Genomic DNA, 18,029 nt, shown 5'->3' with positions numbered 1-18,029 from the left:
CATCATTTATCAAGTTCATGCTGTTTACCACTTCATTCATTTAACAAGTATTTTCTGAGCCCCTGCATTGAGCTAGGCTCCTTGAGGAACTGGGACATAAGAGTGAACAAATGCACATGTCACCACTCACAGAACGTAGAGACTGGCCCAAGATATGGAGGTAGTCAAAAACCTCCCAGCTAAAGTTTAATTATAAAGGAGCTACAGGAGCCGGGAAAGGCTTTCTCGGACCAGGGATCAAGCACCATGGAGAGCTCCCTGCGGAGGAAGCCTGTCTAGGTGGCCTTGTGGGGGAAGCATCCGGGGCCTGCAAGGGGAGAGAGCCCCGGGAAGGAGGGGGACAGCTGGAGCACTGACAGTGTAGGACCCTGTGGGGAAGAGGTGGTCACATTAGCAAGGTTGATTTTTTTTTTTAAGAGAGAGAGAGGGGGTGGGGAGAATCTTTAATATTTATTGTTTAGATTTTGGAGGACACAACATCTTTATTTTATTTGTATGTGGTGCTGAGGATCTAACCCAGCGCCGTGAGAATGCCAGGTGAGCACGCTACCGCTTGAGCCACATCCCCAGCCCCAAGGTTGATTTTGATTCTCAGAGAATCCGCTAGTCCTTGAAGGGGGAAGAGGACGTGATCAGGTTGGCATTGAAAAAGCTCACTCTGGCTACAGTGTGGAGGGCGGGATTGCTGGGGCCAGAGTGCCTGAGGGGAGGCCAGTTAGGAGGCTCCTGCTGGTGGCAAGGACTGGGTGATGGGTGACCTGGGGATGGGGTGGTGGGGACAGGGCCAAAAGCTCCCTAGAAGACAAATGGGGAAAGCAGACCCATCCACAGAGGTACATGTGCAGGGTGGGGGAAGCAAAGGGCAGACAGTGGCCCTTTCTTGTAGAGGCACAGAAGTCTGACACATGGCCCTCCAGGGGTGAAGGCTTGCTGGAGGAGGGAGATCATGGCAGTTTCAGCCAAGGCAATGGGTGCTGTTTCCCCAAAGAGGAGTTAGGACACCTATACTTTCAGACAAATCAACGGAAAACCAGTCATGCTGGTCTTGGGCTCTTATCACAGGGCAAAGAGCTGAGGGGTCATGGTTGATTTGAAAGGGATTTCACAGGGAGAACAGTACTGTGAGCACCACCATCATGGTAGATGGCGGGAGGAGGGTGGCGGGGGTCACCAGTGCTGCCTCCTGGCTCCAGGCTTAGTGAGAGGGGCTCCTGCAGGATCCCCAGAAAGCAGCCATGGATTCCCATAGCACTGGAGCCCTGCTCTTGCAGAGGACACCATGGTGGTCAGGGCAGCAGCATTGGTCTCATGTAGGGTCAAGAGGTGAGTCCTGGTAGTAAGGTCATATGGTAGAAAGGTCAGCTAGGGGTCATTTTAAAAAGGTATTTTGCTGAAGAGGGTGGCCTGTCAGAATGAGGGGACCTTGGCAGGGGAGTCTATGGGGTGTACTGCAGGGGCAGAAGTGGCATTAGGATTTGCCTGATCCAAAGAACTGGTCAGAGTGCCACCTGACAGGGGTCTGAGGAGGTCTCTCCAAGAGGGCAGTGGGACCTGAATTCAACATGGGGAGGTTCTGGATTTATGCTACTGAGAAGAATTTCAGGATGCATCAAAAGCAAGGCTCAAGCAAAGATTTACTAAAGGATAACAAAGCAAAGGTATATACACCCCAAAGGCAGGATATGGACACCCTCACCTCTCAAATAAGAGAAGACAGTAATGCACCCAGGGTTCAACTCTCTGACTAGATACATGCTTTCTCTGTTTGGGTGCCCAGGCAAGATTTTGTGCAAACCAAATCCCAATGTCAATCATTTGATATTTGGGGTCCAGAATGTTTCTTCTTGATTAAGCCATCTAACCATCAATCATCTGAGGGCACATTGTGTAGGTCTACGAATCTGGTGCCATTGAAATTGATGATGTTTTTGTTCTAGTTGATCTGACATGAGCATATGCTGGAGATTTTGTTCATCTAACTAAAAGGACAAGCATGGCTGGTCGTGCTCATAGATCTGAGTCTCCATCTGGTAGGGTCTCTGCCTCTCTCTCCCTAAGAGTTCACCTAGCTAAAGAGGGAAGCCTGGGAGTGAACCCACAAACATCACCACAAAAGACTTTAAACATCACTGATGTCCTTGGGGGTACATAAAGTCCTCTTGAGAGTGTCCCAGTTCTGTAGCAGGGGACAGGCAGGATGTATGTCAGAACATGCAGCTACCAAGAGAAGGGGGCAGGCAGATAGAAGGTGACTGCCACCTCCCCAGACTTCAGCAGCCACTGCAGCAGTCTGGGGAAGAGGTATGGAGAAGTCCCAGTTGGCTGAGGATTCAGGGTGGGCTCCTGTGGGATCTGTGCAGTCCCCTTACTGAATCCAGACAGTGTTTGTCACTTGTAGTGCCTGATGAACTTCTAAACTACCTGATAGGGACTCCAACAATCATGGATCTGTCCCAGATTTCATCTGATGGCAAGGGAAGAATTGTCCTGACCAAGCAAAAATGAAGGTGTTCTCCATCATACAGAGCACAGCGTGTTTGAGGTACTGGGTCCAGAAGTTGAGAGCCATGAGCCACATGCAATGGCCAAGGAAGAGCAAGTGGGAGGGGTCAGGAGCAGGACCATTGGCCTGGTCTTGGACTGGGCACTGGAACTCTCCAGTCAGATGGTTTTGGCTGAAATCTGTAGGGAATGAAGGAGATTCACTCATGTTTGGGGGAGAAGAACCCTGTAAACATGGCCAAGGAATAGTTCATTTGTTTTCTAGGAAATGAGGCAACTGGGGAATGGATGTCAATTGGCTGGAAAAGTATTCTGGCTGGAGTGACTGAGAGGTTACCCCCTTGTGAGGTGGGAGAGATGCACAGGATGGCCACCAGGAGGCGCAATCTTGGTGAGAGAGGAGGGAGGCAGGGACTCCAAACCCAGGAGGGAAGGTGTTCACCCTTCAGTAGGTGTACAGTAGGGTGACTGGGTATGCTTTTGCTCAGGACAGTGAGGCCATTCAGGGAGAGGAGTCCAACTGGAGGAAATGGGGCCAGGGGGAGCCAGTATGGTTGGAGGGTGGAGAGAGTGGGGTGAGCCTGCAGGGGTTAGTATTAGAGGGGCTCAGGTTTTATTCTAAGGGCACAGGAAGCCATTGGAGCACATAAGCTGCAGATTGGTGCAATCTGATTGATTTTTAGATAAAATCCCTCAGCTGCTGAGAAGAATGGATTGGAGGAGACAGAGGTGGTCAAGGCCTGCTTTCCTAACACACCAGGCAGCTAGAGCTAGCCAGAGTTTGCCCAAGATGACAGTGGGAACTCACATCTCAGTGAAACAGGAAGACCACCAACCTCAGACACTGCATCCTCTTCCTCTCCCAGAACAGGAGATGGCTCAATCTGAGACCCCAGACCAGCTGATTACCTTGAGTGAGAATTCAGGGCATAGGGTAGGCAGGGAGCCATGGGTGAGAGGCAGAGCAGCCAGGCCATGCACCCAGATTCTTCAGTTTCTACATGTTCCTTACCCACTTCCCACTCGTAGGTTGCTCACTCACTCACTCATTCTTGAGAGTCACACTCCTTCTGGGCCAGGCGCTGGAGGTACCCAGGACTTAACTGGAAGGAGCAGCAATATGGGGGATGCTCCTCACAGTGTGCTCGTGCAGCCTTGCATCCTCCAGACCCTCCTACAAAGGCAGGACCCACTTCCTCTCCCTGCAACCATGGGCTTGGCCTTGTGTGTCGCTTTGTTTGGTGGAAGGATATTAGCAGAAGGGATGGAAGTGAAGCCCTCCAAAGTGCTTGCACTGTCAGGATTGCATTCCACGCCCCTTACACTTCCACCACAGAATGAGAAGAGTTTTCTCTGGGCCAGAGTTTGTGGGGAGTGCTCCTTCAGCCCAGCCCATCTTTAATGGGTGCAGAGGACAGCAGTCCCTACAAAGGCCAGTCAGTCCTATAGCTTGATGTAGAGATACCAGGCAAGGACAGCAGAGATGAGTCACCAGCCCAGTCCCAGACAGGGAGAACTAATGCTTGTGCCACTCAGTTTTGGGTGGCTGATTGTTACAAAGCAAGAGCTGACGATAGAAAAATACATGCAAAAGCTCTGAGAGCCAAGCAAACTGAAGCTTGCAGCAGTTGTGCTTAGGAAATAGGCATTTGTCTGTTTACCCAGGGTGGCTTTCAGAAGAGGGAGGTTGAGTCAGGGTAGAGAGGGCCTCTACTATTAGTTTGAGGAGCTAGGATTCTGTTCATGTCATGGACATTTGTTATTCTATTGGCAACCCAGCATCCTAATCCTTTTGTCCTCGGAGAAGAGATCAGCTCCCCACCTAGGCATTGGAAATGCCAAATATTCCCTTTCCCAGCCTCCTTTCTAGCAAGGGTGTGCGTACATGACAGAGGCTCAACCATTCAAACGTGCAGGTCTCAGGCTGATTGGCAGAAGGCAGTGGAGTCCATTCTGGAAAGGGTGACACCAGCAGAGATAGGCAGCAGCCGTGGTTCTGGTAGCAGCAGCTCATGTTGGAGCTTAGGGACACAAGCCACACTTCCAGGCTCAGCTGTGGTGGCAGTGGGGTCCTCACCAGACATGCAATTTCCCAGCATCGTTTCCAGGGTGCAGCTTCTAAGTGTAGTTCTTAGAACTCAGAAAAATTCTGAGGTCTCCCTTATCAACTTTTAAATAAAACTTTTTAAAAAACTTTAATTAGCCAGTGTTGGCTTCTGTTGCTTGCAATTCAGGATCTTGGTTGATAAAAGTCAGTTGCACTGGAATGTAAGTGAAGAGCAATAGAATATACTTGAAGGAGGAGGAGCTGCCAACAAGATCATTTTGCACGTGTGTGCTTGTGTGGGCGTGCATGCATGCACACGTGCAGTAGTCAGTGGGATTTAACAGACCTTTCCTGCTATCAGAGGTTTGGGTCCCAGTCATCACCCGGCATGCCCTTTGTGTTTTTATCTGTATGTAAACTGCTGGGAATCCAAGAGTCAACTTTGGCCATGAGGACTCTTACGCTGCCCACTTGAGGGCTTCACTCTAGGTCTAGAGGGAGAATATGGTGACACCAAGGCTTCCTCAAATCTGGCCCTTGGATCTGCCTGGGATGAGAGGTGGATCTGGGCCTATTTTCACAGCTAGTCAAAAAGCCTGGGATGAGGATTGGGCCAATGGTCAGGTCTGCATCGTGGGCTGGACAGATAGGTGGTCATGGGGACGTGGGAAGGTGGGACATGTGAGAGAGACAGGTGGAGCCCGTGTCCTGTTTCTGAGGTCATTCAAAGCCTCCTTGTGATCCCTGACAGTCCATTCCTTCCTGATTACAGCCCCCGTCCACCTGGCCTGTTTTCTGATCCTCTGGTTTTACCTTTTGGAGAATGTAAACGCAATTGTCCAGCATGTACATTTTTTTCTGCCTGTTTTCTTTCAGCATAATGTTTTGAGATTCATCCAGGTAGGAGCATGTCTCCCTACTTCCTTTATATTGCTGAAAAGTCTTCCTCTGCATAGATGGACCTTGATTTGATTACCCAATGGCCAGTTGATGGGCATCTGAGTTGTCTACAGTTTGAGGCTATTGTGAATCAAGCTTCTGTGAACATTCACATACCGATCATTGTCATCTCCCTTAGGCAAATGACCAGGAGTGGACTTTCTTTCTGGATTGTGCAAGGAATGTTTGTTTAGCTGCAGAAGACAGTGCTGCTCTGTCCCCAGGGGCCTGAGCCATCACACACTCCCACAGTGCTGTGAGTTCCAGCTGTTCCAGGTCCCTGTCAATACACTGACTCAGAACCTACTTTCTCATGCGTGTGTTCAAAGGCCAGGGGATTCTTCAAAAAGATTCGTTTCAATTTTTTAAAAAAACTCCAATAAACATTTTTATCTGAATTATAATTCACTAAAAGTGAATATTTTATTATTCTTTTTCTCATAATAGATCATCATTCAAAGTGATTTTTCTAGTCATTTCCTAGTAATCCACAAAGTCCCTGAGGTCAAACCACATGGTGCCAGCAGGGGGCGCGCGTCACCCACCATTAAACTTTATTCCTGTTCCTCTGGTAGATTTGGAGCTGAGTTCTGGGTGGATCCTCAGCAAAGTAGGGGAGGAGGTGGGATTGGTTTTCCTGGATGAGGATATTTGGGTCAGTGATCGGACCCCCCGCTGGTGGGGGATCTGGGTGGCTCCAACAAGTAGTACAGGAACGAAGCAGCCCCAGACTTGGAGAGAATTGAGTGCTACCTGCTGGTCAGCTGTCCCTCCATCTATTCATGAAAGTTTCTCCTTCCCTTTGAAATTGCTGCTTTATAGTTGCTCCTTTGGCTTAGAGTACAGAATTACATGAGATGCTTCTAGACGGCACTAATCCCACTCAAGAGGGCTCCACCCTTGTGACCTTATCACCTCCCAGTGGCCTGCCTCTTAATGCCATCACCTGATATAGGGACTGTCATTCGCTCATATTCAACATATCAACCAGGAGAGACCCACACAAACATCCCATCTGGTGCAGGCATCTGGGATGTACGTTAACCCTTGGCGTATTGTGGAGGTTTTTGATACTGAAGTGCTTTCTTCTAGTGCTGAATAACACCAGAGGGTCATTATGACCCTTTTATGGATGGGAAAACAGTGGCCTTGTCCCAGGTCACATAGCCAAGAGGTTATACAGGGGCTCCATTCTGTCCAGCAACCTCATGCTGCAAGGACACAGGAGTGAGTTTCAAGTGAAATGAAATTTTCTTGCATTTCAAAATGAATCTTATGATTTGGATTGTAAGGAATTTTAATAAAGTCTTAGGTGCCTTAATAAGATCAATAAGCAAGAAAGAGGAGTCTGGTGGCCACAAGGGAACTTTTCTTGATGAGAGGGGTGGGGAGGGGCTGCTAAAAGTCCAGAGATTAACATGGGTAAACAGAGCGTTCTTGGTAAGACAGAGGCCAGTGTCTGAGCACTGCTGAGGGTCCCTGAGGTTAAGCAGGCTTCCCCAGGGTCCTGGGCTCTGGCCCCATAGTGTCACTAATTCACGGCTCAATAGCTGCTTTGTGGGATAAGAGCTTGTGGGGTGCAGCTGGTCTCCTCTGTAGAAGGGCCACTTTCCGAAGCCAGCAGTCTTCAGGAGAAGGAAGCAGAAAAACAAGAAAGATCCAATAAGAACTGGGGTTCTGAGTAAGCTGATCGGAGGTCATGAATAATGAAGAGAAATGGAGCCGGGAGTGTGGCTTGTTCCTGGTCTGTCCTCCTCAATAGGACCCTGACCCTAGGGTGATGTTCCGGGGCCTCCTGGCCTGTGAGGCTGAAAGGGTCAGTGGGGAGGACTCTGCTTGCCCCTGGAGTGAGGGGTCTCAGGTGGCCCTCTCTTGGGAGACCAGGTAGAAAACAGATGCCACCCTCAACATGTCATCTGAGACTCTGTGAAGTGGGGACTGGTGGGGGAGGAGCAGGGATGCACAAGGACAGCCTGTCTCATCTGCATAAATAAGTGAGGAGGCCCACGGAGAACCCCCAGGGCAGGTGCAAAGCAGGAGAGGCTGGTAGAGGGAGGGGACAAGGACAAGAAGAGCAAAGAAAGCACTGAGGTCATCTCAGGGGCCAGAGAAGAGAAAGGGGCTTTGAGACAAGACCTCGGGAAGACAGGTCACTGGCCCACCCAGCCTTGAAGCCACACGAGGGACAGTGGCTCTGCCGCTCAGGTATCCAGGCCACAGGTGAAGGGCACGTGAGCCTGGGCAGGCCAGGAAGGGACAGCCAGCACAATGATGCCCCAGAAGAAGAAGAAGAGGAAAAAAGACATCGATTTCCTGGGCCTGTATGAGGAGGAGCTGCGGAACTACGCCTCGGAGGACGATGACGAGGAGCTGGAGCACGAGTACTACAAGGCCAGGGGTGCGTCCTGCAAGGAGGGGGGTGGGCGCCGGTCTCCAGGACCTGCCTTCGCTCTCGGTGGCGATTGCAGGGTTCTAGTCCCCTAGTCATCCAAGATAGCTACACTGCCTTGGAGGAGGCACCATGCCAGGGCCCCCATGGTACAAGAGGTCAGGAAACATGCCCTGAGGCAGTGTTCCAGGAGGACAGAATAGACTAGACCACAGACCCCGTGGGAAGGCTCCAGCCCGAGTCCACAGGTATGGTCTGTGTGCGGCAGAGTGTCTGGAGTGGCTGGGGCCATAGAGGGACAACTTGGGGAGGAAGCCTGACCTCTCATTCCGTGCCCAGGGTGGGGTGGTGGCTGCTGCCCACCATGGCCCAGGAGAGGTGGAGTTCCCTGGTTATGTCCCTTTCTTCATGGTTCCATAGTTACACCCAAGTCCGGTACTGGGCTTGTAGCCACAGCCGCCCTGAACTCTATGACGGTGGGGTCCTGCTCTGCCTTTAGTGGTCCATACCCAGAACCAACTCAGAGAAGGTGGCCTTAGCTGTGGCTTTAGCAGGGCAGTGCCCTGGGCGTCTTCTGGGGTTGTAGAAGAAAGAAGGGTCTAGAACAAGTGGGGCTCGGCCACCTCCCAGCACACGTGCTCTGCTCTGCTGGGCTAGTGTATGAACAGGCTTGGAGCAGCATCACCACAGGACAGGCACCCTCAGCTCCCGTGCACCTGGCTGCTGGTGAGAACATTCTAGATCCTCTCAGACAGCACCCGTCGTCGGCTCTGTTTGTGGCTCTGCTGCCTCGCTGTGCCCACGTGGTCTCTGTCTTGAAGCCCTTTGACATCCATTCTCATATCGGATCCTTGGGATCCCTGAGAACAGTCAAGGCAGGTGTGACAGTCCCATTTAACAGGTTGAGGACTGAGGCTCTGAGACACTAGGTGACCTGAGCAAGGTCACAGGTGGGACAGAGGAAAAGAACTTCAAATATCCCTTCTCAAGGTGAGTCCTTCTCTCGTGTCTCCGCGCTGCTGAATAGAGTACTGCCCTGTGCACTAGGCACTGTGCTAAACACGTCACGCATCCGAACCCATTTCATTCTCCTAATGATGCACTGAGGTGGGTTGGGTCATTAAAGTCAGGATCTTGAGGCATAGAGAGGTTAAGTCACTTTCCCAAGATCACACAGCTGATCAGAGTTAGGATTTGAATCTAGCTGATCTGGCTGCTAAAATTGGACAACCTGCCAATTTTGATTGTGGTAAACCAGTTGGAGAAGATCAAGCTGGAGTGGGTGCCACACTGATATTTCTAAGAGACCCATGAACTCTCTGATCTGCTGCAGGGTCCTGGGGGAAAATGTGGTTGATGCTACTGGTAATTATATGCTGAGCTCCAGCTGCCCTGGGTTAGAAGGACCGTTCTCCCTGTGAGCTTTGGGATCTAGTTTTTCATGGAGTCCTGATGTGTGTGATAAGAAGGAAGGGCAAGGAGAGAGGCCCAGGTGTTTCTTCTCTGTTTTGCCTACACTGTTCACTGTCAGCCGGGGAGGAGCGTGGCTCCCTCAATGCTTGGAGGGCAGGCTGAGCCTTCTGCCTGAGACAGGTCCAGGATGGGAAAACAGTGATTTATACCAGAACCTGAGAGTTGAAGGGACCTCAGAGGCCATTCTACGCAGCCCATGGGGCATCTCCTGTCCTGCATCCCAAATGGGTCAATCAGCATCTCTCTAGATGCAATTTCCCAAGGCGTTAGGTTGTTGCTAATGAAAATGGTAGCAGTGAAGGCGACGGTGATGACATTGGTGATGGTGATGGTGACAGTGATAGGTGATGGTGACATGACAGTGATGACAGTGATGGTGATGGTGATGTGATCATAGTGATGATGTTGGGGACAGTGATGGTGATGGTGACAGTGATGGTGATGTGATAGATAGTGGCAATATCTTTTCATTCAACTATAAGAGTCTGTAAAATAAATTCCCAAGGGAGGAAAGTGCCAGGTCAATGAGTATGAACACCGAACACCTTGTTTTATTTAATTGAATCTTTACCACAATCTTTAGAGGAAAATATTATCCCCACTTCAGAGATGAGAATGTTGAGTCTTAGTAAGAAATTCAGTAGCCCTCACAAGGCCAGTAATAGTAGCATTGGGATTCCAACACTGGTCAGCTTCATTCTGTTGTCCTCCTTCTTCATTCCATTGATTATTGCAATCGTTCATTTTTTACTCCACTTAATCATTCATCCAGGCGATTATTTGCAGAACCCTTCCTACATGCTGGGCTCCTGCTAGCAGCAGTGTGATGCCCTTGACGGTCCTGGGTGCTGGCCTGGGGGCTTTAGTAGTTAGGGTCCTTCCCTCCAGAGCCAAATAGAATTCTGTGTTTTCCACAAGATATCTGACTTCCACAAGATTGTTCTTCGACTCTCTGAATTAGATTTTTTAAATTGCATTTTTAAATTGAGGACGAATGTATACATAGTGCAAAAAAAAATCATGAAGATACAGAGTGATTAATTTTGCACATGCCTGGGCTGTGTAACCACTGTTCAGATCAGAACACTCCTAGCCCCCACCAAGTCCTTCATACCCCTTCCCAGAGCTAACAACTCTCCAGTATCTATCCTCATAGATTTTTTTTTTCTTTGTTCTTGAACTTCATATAATGGGATCATATGGTGAATACTTTTCTGCGTCTAACTTCTTCTGCGTTCGACATTACATCCAAGAGATTCATCCCTGTTGTAACATATCATGTAGTTGGTTGGTGGGTCCGATTGTATTTTATAAATACATCGCTGTTTATTTACAATTGCCTTGTTGATGGACACTTGGGCTATTTCCAGTTATTTTGCTCTTTATGAGTAAAACTGTTACAAATCTTGTTCCCATATTTGATGGACACACGCACTCATTTCTCTTGGATTTGTAACTGGAAGTGGAACTTCTGGGTCACAGGGCGAGCATATGTTTACCTACTGGGGGCTCGTGTAGACGCCCACACCCACCTCCCTGTCTGAGAGTGACAGTAGCTCCACGTTCTTGCCAATACATGATGTTGTCAGTCTTAATTTTAGCCATTCTGGTGGGCATATGGTGGTATATTATTGTAATTTAATTTGCTTTTCCCTGATTAATAATGGTGCTGAGCATGTTTCCCTGTGATTTTTTTTTTGGTACTGGGTATTGAATCCAAGGATGCTTTACCACTGAGCCACATCCCCAGCCCTTTTTCTGTTTTATTTTGAAACAATGTCTCGCTGAGTCTCCTGGGGCCTTGCTAAGTTGCTGAGGTTGGCTTTGAACTTCCAGTCCTCCTGCCTCAGCCTCCCAGGTTGCTGTGATCATGTTTCCCTACATTTGTTGGCCATTGGGATGTCCTCTTTGGTGACATGTCTGTCTTTTGTCCACTTTTCAACTTTATTGAAGTACAATTTACTTGCAAATAGATCAATCTTTTATAGAGTTTCGTGTAAACAGCCTTGGAAAGAATGTAGTATTTTGGTCTGACTTTAGTTCAGCGTAATGTGCTTGATTTTTGTCCGCCGTGCCTTCTCACTGCTGAGTGTGTCTGTTGTGTAGACACAACGTGGTTTGTTCATCCATTCACCTGTGGATGGACATTTAGGTTGCAGTTTGGGTCCATCCGGAATAAGGCCACTGTGGAGACTGAGCTCATAGAGCTTTGTGTAGACGTGTTTTCATCTCTCTTTGGTTAATGTCTAAAAGTGGATTTTTTAGATCTTATGGTAAATGCATGATCATCTTTTAAAGAAATTGTTGCCCATTTAAAAATTATGTGGTCTCTTGGGCTGGGACTGGGGCTCAGTGATAGAGCACTTGCCTAGCATGTGTGAGGCACTGGATTTGATTCTAAGTACCACATATAAATAAACGAATAAAAAAGCAAAAGCTCATCAACATCTACATTTTTTTAAATTACGTTGTCTCTATTTTCTTGTCTATTTGTGTAAATTCTTTATTTTTTTCTGGGCAGGAGTCCTTTGTTGGCATATGCGTTTCAAATGTTACCTCCTAGTTGGTGGCTCTCATTTTCCTTCTCTTCGTGGTCTTAATTAAAGTGATGTCCAGTGGGTCAGTTTGTTTATGGCTGGTGTCCTGTATAAGTAGTGACTGTGTACCCCTGTGTCAGCTATTGAGGTAGTTTTCTCATCCCTCTTCTGTTCCCCAGACTTTTCTCCAAATCAGTCATCCCTGGGGCTCTTCTTCTCTCATATGATTCTAGAATTTCCATTAGGCTGGTCCTTCTGTGAACGCTTTGTTTGGACATGCCCTGACGCATGTGCAAACCATGCAGGCAACACTTCAGACCCCAGAGCCTGCAGGGTCAGTGGTGGTTTGCAGATCCAGCTCCTCTATGGTTGCAGGCTATTAAGAATGCAGGCTCTGGTTATCATGAGTGACAGGGAGCCACACACACACACACCGCTTCTGCCCCACCTCAGTGCTTTGATGGGGTATCATCAGAACCAGGGGCATCAGAAGGTCCCCTTGCCCCCAAACACTGCTGCTGGTCATCACAGGCCTGGGAGGACAAAGGTGCTCCTTGAGGACTTCTGGAATGTAGGTACATCATTTGCATGCATGTTAGTTCAGCCAACATCCTGACTGCCAAAGGAACGAACTGTTGGCTCCTGGAGCTGAAACCAGCTTCTCTGCATAAACAACAATAGTTAAAAAAAGAAAGAAAGAAAGAAAGGCTAATCGAGTATCTTCTATATGCCAGAGTCTTGACATACATACATAATCCCCAGAACAGTCTGTGGACCAGGTATTATTGGGAGGTTGGAACTTGTCGAAGATAACCCTGCTTCTAAGTGGAGGAGCCAGCAATGGCCACCCCCAGATCTCTGTGGCATGGCAATGGGGTTCTTAGCAGCAGCTCATACAAACTGTGGCCTGCCGTGGTGTGAGCCGCACCTGTCACGCAGCTGCTGCAGGCCTAGAGCACACCAGCTGCACGAAGGTGTTCAGATCCCTCAACCCTCAGCCCCCAACTTTGCCATCAGCACCTGTGACAAACCGCCTATGAGGAATGGACTCTGAATAGATGGGTTTGAATGTCTAATCCCCAAATTTCCTCCTCATAAGCTGGGCCTCGTTGGGGCACCTCAGATATACTCAGCAGCTGGTTGGGGGACCAGCTCTGGAAAGACTAGAAAGTAGGAATGATAATAGGTTTGCTTCAATACTCAAGTGCTCAGGTTTAGACACATAATAGGATGTCAGGCAATATTGTTTATGACTACAACGACTAAGTATTGGTGTTAATATATTCCCGTGATGTGATGGACACCTGGCACCACATTTTGCTGGCTTCTCAAACTCAGCCTCCCTTGCTGCACGCATGTATGGCAGCTTCCAGCCCAAGACTGATTCAGAAGAGAACCTTTTCATGGGACAGGCTGAGAACTTGGCATTTATTTTGGAATAGGAGGGGCAGACTGATGGTGATGTGATTTGGCTGTTTCCACTTGGTAGAGGTGACATGGCTCTGGGGTGGCTGGCAGCAGCAACTCTCCCCAGGCCAGGTCTGGGCTGTGATTCTGGGAGTCAAGATTCTGGAAGTATGTTGGATGCATTGTCCTGCAGCCTGGCCAACGCTTCTGCTAACTACCTAATATCCCTAGTCATCTGGCTTGCTTACCTGGCTGCAGCGATTCACAGTCTCTGTCTTTCCTTTTCTCCGTAGCCAGCAGGTAGGCTCTGATGGTACTCATTCCCTGGCAATGGGAGGTATTGATAGCAAATCAAATAAACTTCAAGAGGCCCTAAAGAGGGAACTCAGTATCCCTGCCAAAGAGGGACCATTTGCAAAGCTTGCACACTTGGCCCTGGGTGGCTTCTCCTGAACTGGCACTGCCCAAGTGGTTTGTGGGAGGTGAGGGTGGGCTCTGGCTGCATCATGTAGAAGGCAAAGAGGAAATTAGGGGCCAGCTGCAGACCCTGAAGAAGGCTGGGAGGGCTTCATTGTGCTGTACTGGAAGAATCCTGAGAGGCCTTGGGCTCCATCTAGTATTGACACTGTGCAGGCTGTGACTGGACTCGTCTCCTGCTTTTAGATTCCTTATCTGCAAAACAAGTATGATATCAAAGGTGAAGTCTGGGTCTTGCAGCAGGAGCTGGTGTGGGTCTGACTCTGGCTCAGAGGCTTTTGGAGATCCGGGGTAGAAGGATTCCCAGAGTCCATTGTGCCGGGGCATCTCTTGGAGGCTGGTAGGAGTTCTGGTTTCCCCAAGCTTATACAGAATTCTGGGTTCTCTCCTGAGCCTACAATCCATCTTCTTTTCTCCTCCAGTGTATGAGGTGGTCACAGCTACGGGGGACATTCGTGGTGCAGGGACGGATGCCAATGTCTTCATCACAATTTTTGGAGAGAATGGGCTCTCTCCCAAGCTTCATCTCACCAGCAAGTGAGTACCATGTTGGCCTTGGTGAGTTCTTGGGCATTAGTGTGGGTTGAGGAAGTTTCTGGAACCCAGGGGTGGCCTTCTGCTCTGGGGAGAAGGCTTATCTGATCATGGCATTTTATGTGATGAGGGGTCATGTACCAGCCAGGACTTTCCCCATGATACCCCATCAATCTTCCTTAGCCCTTCTCTTGATTTTGTGGACAGTAATGCCTAATTTGGATCTGCCAAGAATTCATATTATCTGTGCCTTGATGTGGGAGAATAAATACTTAGGACCAAGGAACGTGGGTATAGGTCCAGCTTTACTATGCAGTCATTTAACTTTGGCCAAATCTCATTGTATCCAAGGCCTCGGTTTCCTCCTATATCATCATAGAGCTGTTGGTGCAGGGACAGTGGGAAGCTCATATGTGTGAAGGAGTCTTGAGCTTCATATGCTCTGCACCAAGCTCATTGGGACCTGTCATTGAACCTGCCCATCAGTCAGGCACACTCGGCCACATGGATCACATGTGTGTGCTTATGTGTACATGTGCATTGTGGACACTTTTTTTGCATGCTATTATAGCCCTCTGAGGCAAGGACTGCTGTCCTGTCTTTCGTCCTCCCTGACCCCACACCCATGCACACACAAAGGCCGACACAGCAAAACCTGAGCACATATTAGCAGAATCACAGAATTTCAGAGATGGTCAGGGTCCTCAGGGAGGATCTAGTTCACTGTTTTCATTGTGTGCTGAGCGGACAGGAACTTGACCAGTTGCTTCTGGGCACCATGCACCCTATCTTAGCATAGGTAAGGCATCCCCTCCATGTAGGGATGCCTTACCTATGCTCACTGGGTCAGATTCTGCCTGAGCTGAAGTTTCCATAGCTAAGAAATATTTGAAGCCACTGATGGATTCTAAGCCATCATGGAGAAACTAAGGTCCAGAGAACAGCAGAGAGTGGCTCAGAGTCATGGAGTGTTTGAAGGGGAAGTCTCAAGACCCTGGTCTTGGTATAAATATTTAAGTTGACCTCATGACTCTGGCCCTGGGGTGTGTAAGAGACTCCCCTCAGGGGTCCCTGGGGCTCTGGGTTTGACCTCTGGATTTATGTCCTGGAGCGTCTAGGGGTGGCTGGGGAGCTGTTGGGGGGTGGGGACCCCAGGCCAGAACATTCTGGACTCTGTGCCTTGCGGGCTGAGCAGGCCCGTGACACGTGCTTGTCCTGACTGCGGACTGCGGGCTGCGGCCTGCGGCCTGGCTGGGCCGTGGCGAGGCTGAGGCCGGGGTGAGGCAGGCATAATGTGCTGTTTTGTCCGTTTCTGCAGAACAGGGTACCCGCCTCCTTGCACTGCTCTCACTGCCTGTGATGTGCTCGTGGAAGTCTTTCCCTCCAGTGATGTGGGCACGGTAAAGGGAATACATGAAATGCCCGTCCTCTTTGCCATGTGCCTTCCCAGAATGCTCTGCAAGAGGGAGAAGCCTCTAGGACAGACACCTGACTTATTAAACCCTTTTCTCCTTCTCTGACTCACCTTTCTTCTATCATGCATCCAGTATCTTCAATTTCCTCCCCCGGCATTTTTTCCTCTATTAAAACCTCTTCTCAGGAAGGGCCCAGAGTGACTTCTATAAAGTGGTGTGCAGGGTTGTCACTGATCCCCATCCCAGGAGCCTGAGCTTCAGCCTTGCCTCTCCATGGGAAGAGAGTAAAGGGGAGCAGGCTTGAGTGAGCTGGCAGAGCCAGAGGGGCACAGGCAGCTGGCTTCTCCAAGCTGCCCAAGGATGCAGTCGACAGACCCCAGTGACAGCCTGCATTCCCCAGAAGGCTGCGGGTGGGGGTCTCTGCCTTGATCAGTTATCATGCTCCAGGTTAGAAGGAAGAGCATGCATCTGGCCAGGATCCCAATGCATCTGGTCAGGGGTCTCTGCAGCAGTGACCTGGAGGATCTGCTGTGGCTCTGGGAGGCTGTAGAGGGCTGCATAGGGAGGCAGGGAGAGCTGCAGGACGAGGCATGGGAAGGGCTGCTTGGGTTTCCAGCATGGATCTTAGTCCTTTGTGAGTAGTCAGGACTCAGTAAAGCTGAGGTGTCATATGGCTGCAATAAACTTCACAGGGAGGGGACAGTGCAGGCATCCAGTGGTGAAAAGAATTCAGAAGAGAGGGGTCTAAGGGGACTGAGGGGAACATCTTGCAGGAGTATGGAGGCAGCAGAGACAAGGTAGGCCTGCAAGGAGGAGGCCGGAGCTGGAAATGCAGGGCCGTGGTGAGGGGGAGAGAGGGGGAAGATGGGAAGGGCAGGGAGGCCAGTCTCAAGGAGGTCTTGCTTGAAAGTTGATAGGTGGCTGCTCAACTTACGGTAGTGGCCAAGATCATCTGACCGCAGAGAGCATGATAAATGAGGGATGAGGAGGCTGGAGTCTGGCTGCCGCAAGAATTTAGAAAAAGTCTGCAGAGGAAATTGCATAGACATGGTTCCTGCTATCGAAGACCCTTTCAATTCAAGATGGAAGCTGGGAGGGATCCCAGCAGGCCTGTACAACCCGGAAGCAGATGGCAGGCAAGGCTTCACCTGAGCTACAGGTGAAGTTAGCCCGGGACATTGCCGTCCCCATGCTGTCCCCAGGGTCTCATGATCTCCTCACATCTCAGCTGTCAATACTCAAACCCTTTCCATACCCAAACCCACCCTAAGCCAAACTCACTGTGTCACCCGGAAAACAGCACCTTGTCCTTCACATGCACACACACACACATACACACGCACATACACACACACGCACGACTTTTGGAACAGAATTCACTGATAGCTCACAGTGCTAGAGACATTTCATATCACAAACCCACACAAACAGCTTATTAGAATGGAATACCAGACCTCTTATTCTTAAAATTCCACCACCATATTGGAATTTCTTTTGCTCTCTTTCTCCACAGGCTCCCGGCCACATCCCTTGTGACCCCTTCCTTTCTCTTCTGTCTCACCCTTGACTTCTGACCAATCCTGTGCTTTTTCTCCTGTGTCTCAGAACCTCACTTTTCACCCCAAAATGGCTTAGCAATTTTTTCCCCTACACAAAATAATTCCTACTCCAAGAAGAACTTTGATGTCTGATGTTAAAAGACTGATCTTTTCCATATTTGTGTCTGGTGTCCAAATTCCTTGGAACACACCAGACCTTTCCTAGTTAGAAAAGGATGTGACATGTTTACTGAGGTTCCCTCACTTGCGAACCTCCACAAAGTGCCAACAGAACCTCTCTCGGAGGAAGCTCCTATCCCCGTTTCCTTCTGTTACCCAGAACCACTCCCAACATTGGGCCATGTGACCAGGATATGGCAAAAGGATGGGATCTCATGTATCTTCTGGAACACAGTTGTCCTGCTGAGAACTCACCATCTGAGAGTGTCGGAGAGTGCCTGGCATTTTAGCCTGATGGCTCTGCCTGACGGGCAGCTAAAATGACCTGTGCAACCTGTAAGGGCTCGGGGGGGGGGGTGGAGGGATCTGCTGCAAGGTGGCACAAACAGGGGCTGTGTGCTGCCTCAGCCTGTATTTGATGGTGGACCAGGATCCATGGTAAGGCTCAGTCTCCCAGGAAACATGAAGAGTCTGTATTTTAATATTTCCTTTGCCCCAGGACCCTCTTCTGCTTTGCTATATCTACCCCTTTCCATTTTCTGAGACCCACAGGCATTTGCATTCTGACTGACCAAAAGTGAGCATCCCAGA

General features: G+C 49.5%; 1 protein-coding gene across 3 annotated transcripts in view; it reads left to right on the top strand.

Moving 5' to 3' along the window:
• Window positions 1-7,756: 7,756 nt before the first annotated feature.
• The window catches only part of Loxhd1 (lipoxygenase homology PLAT domains 1), a 135,267-nt gene continuing 124,994 nt past the window's right edge, over window positions 7,757-18,029 (top strand). For all 3 annotated transcript variants that reach the window (XM_046428446.1, XM_046428445.1, XM_046428444.1), the window contains exons 1-2: window positions 7,757-7,886; window positions 14,194-14,308. In XM_046428446.1, the coding sequence (XP_046284402.1) occupies window positions 7,757-7,886; window positions 14,194-14,308 (245 nt within the window). The remainder of the gene's footprint in view (window positions 7,887-14,193; window positions 14,309-18,029) is intronic.

This window comes from Marmota monax, unplaced genomic scaffold (assembly GCF_021218885.2).
Source record: "Marmota monax isolate L192 unplaced genomic scaffold, Marmota_monax_Labrador192_F-V1.1 WCK01_AAM20220418_F8-fsc00031, whole genome shotgun sequence".
In the NCBI taxonomy this organism is placed as follows: domain Eukaryota; kingdom Metazoa; phylum Chordata; class Mammalia; order Rodentia; family Sciuridae; genus Marmota; species Marmota monax.
The sequence above is the reverse complement of the archived record's forward strand: the minus strand, read 5'-3'. Positions and strand labels throughout refer to the sequence as shown.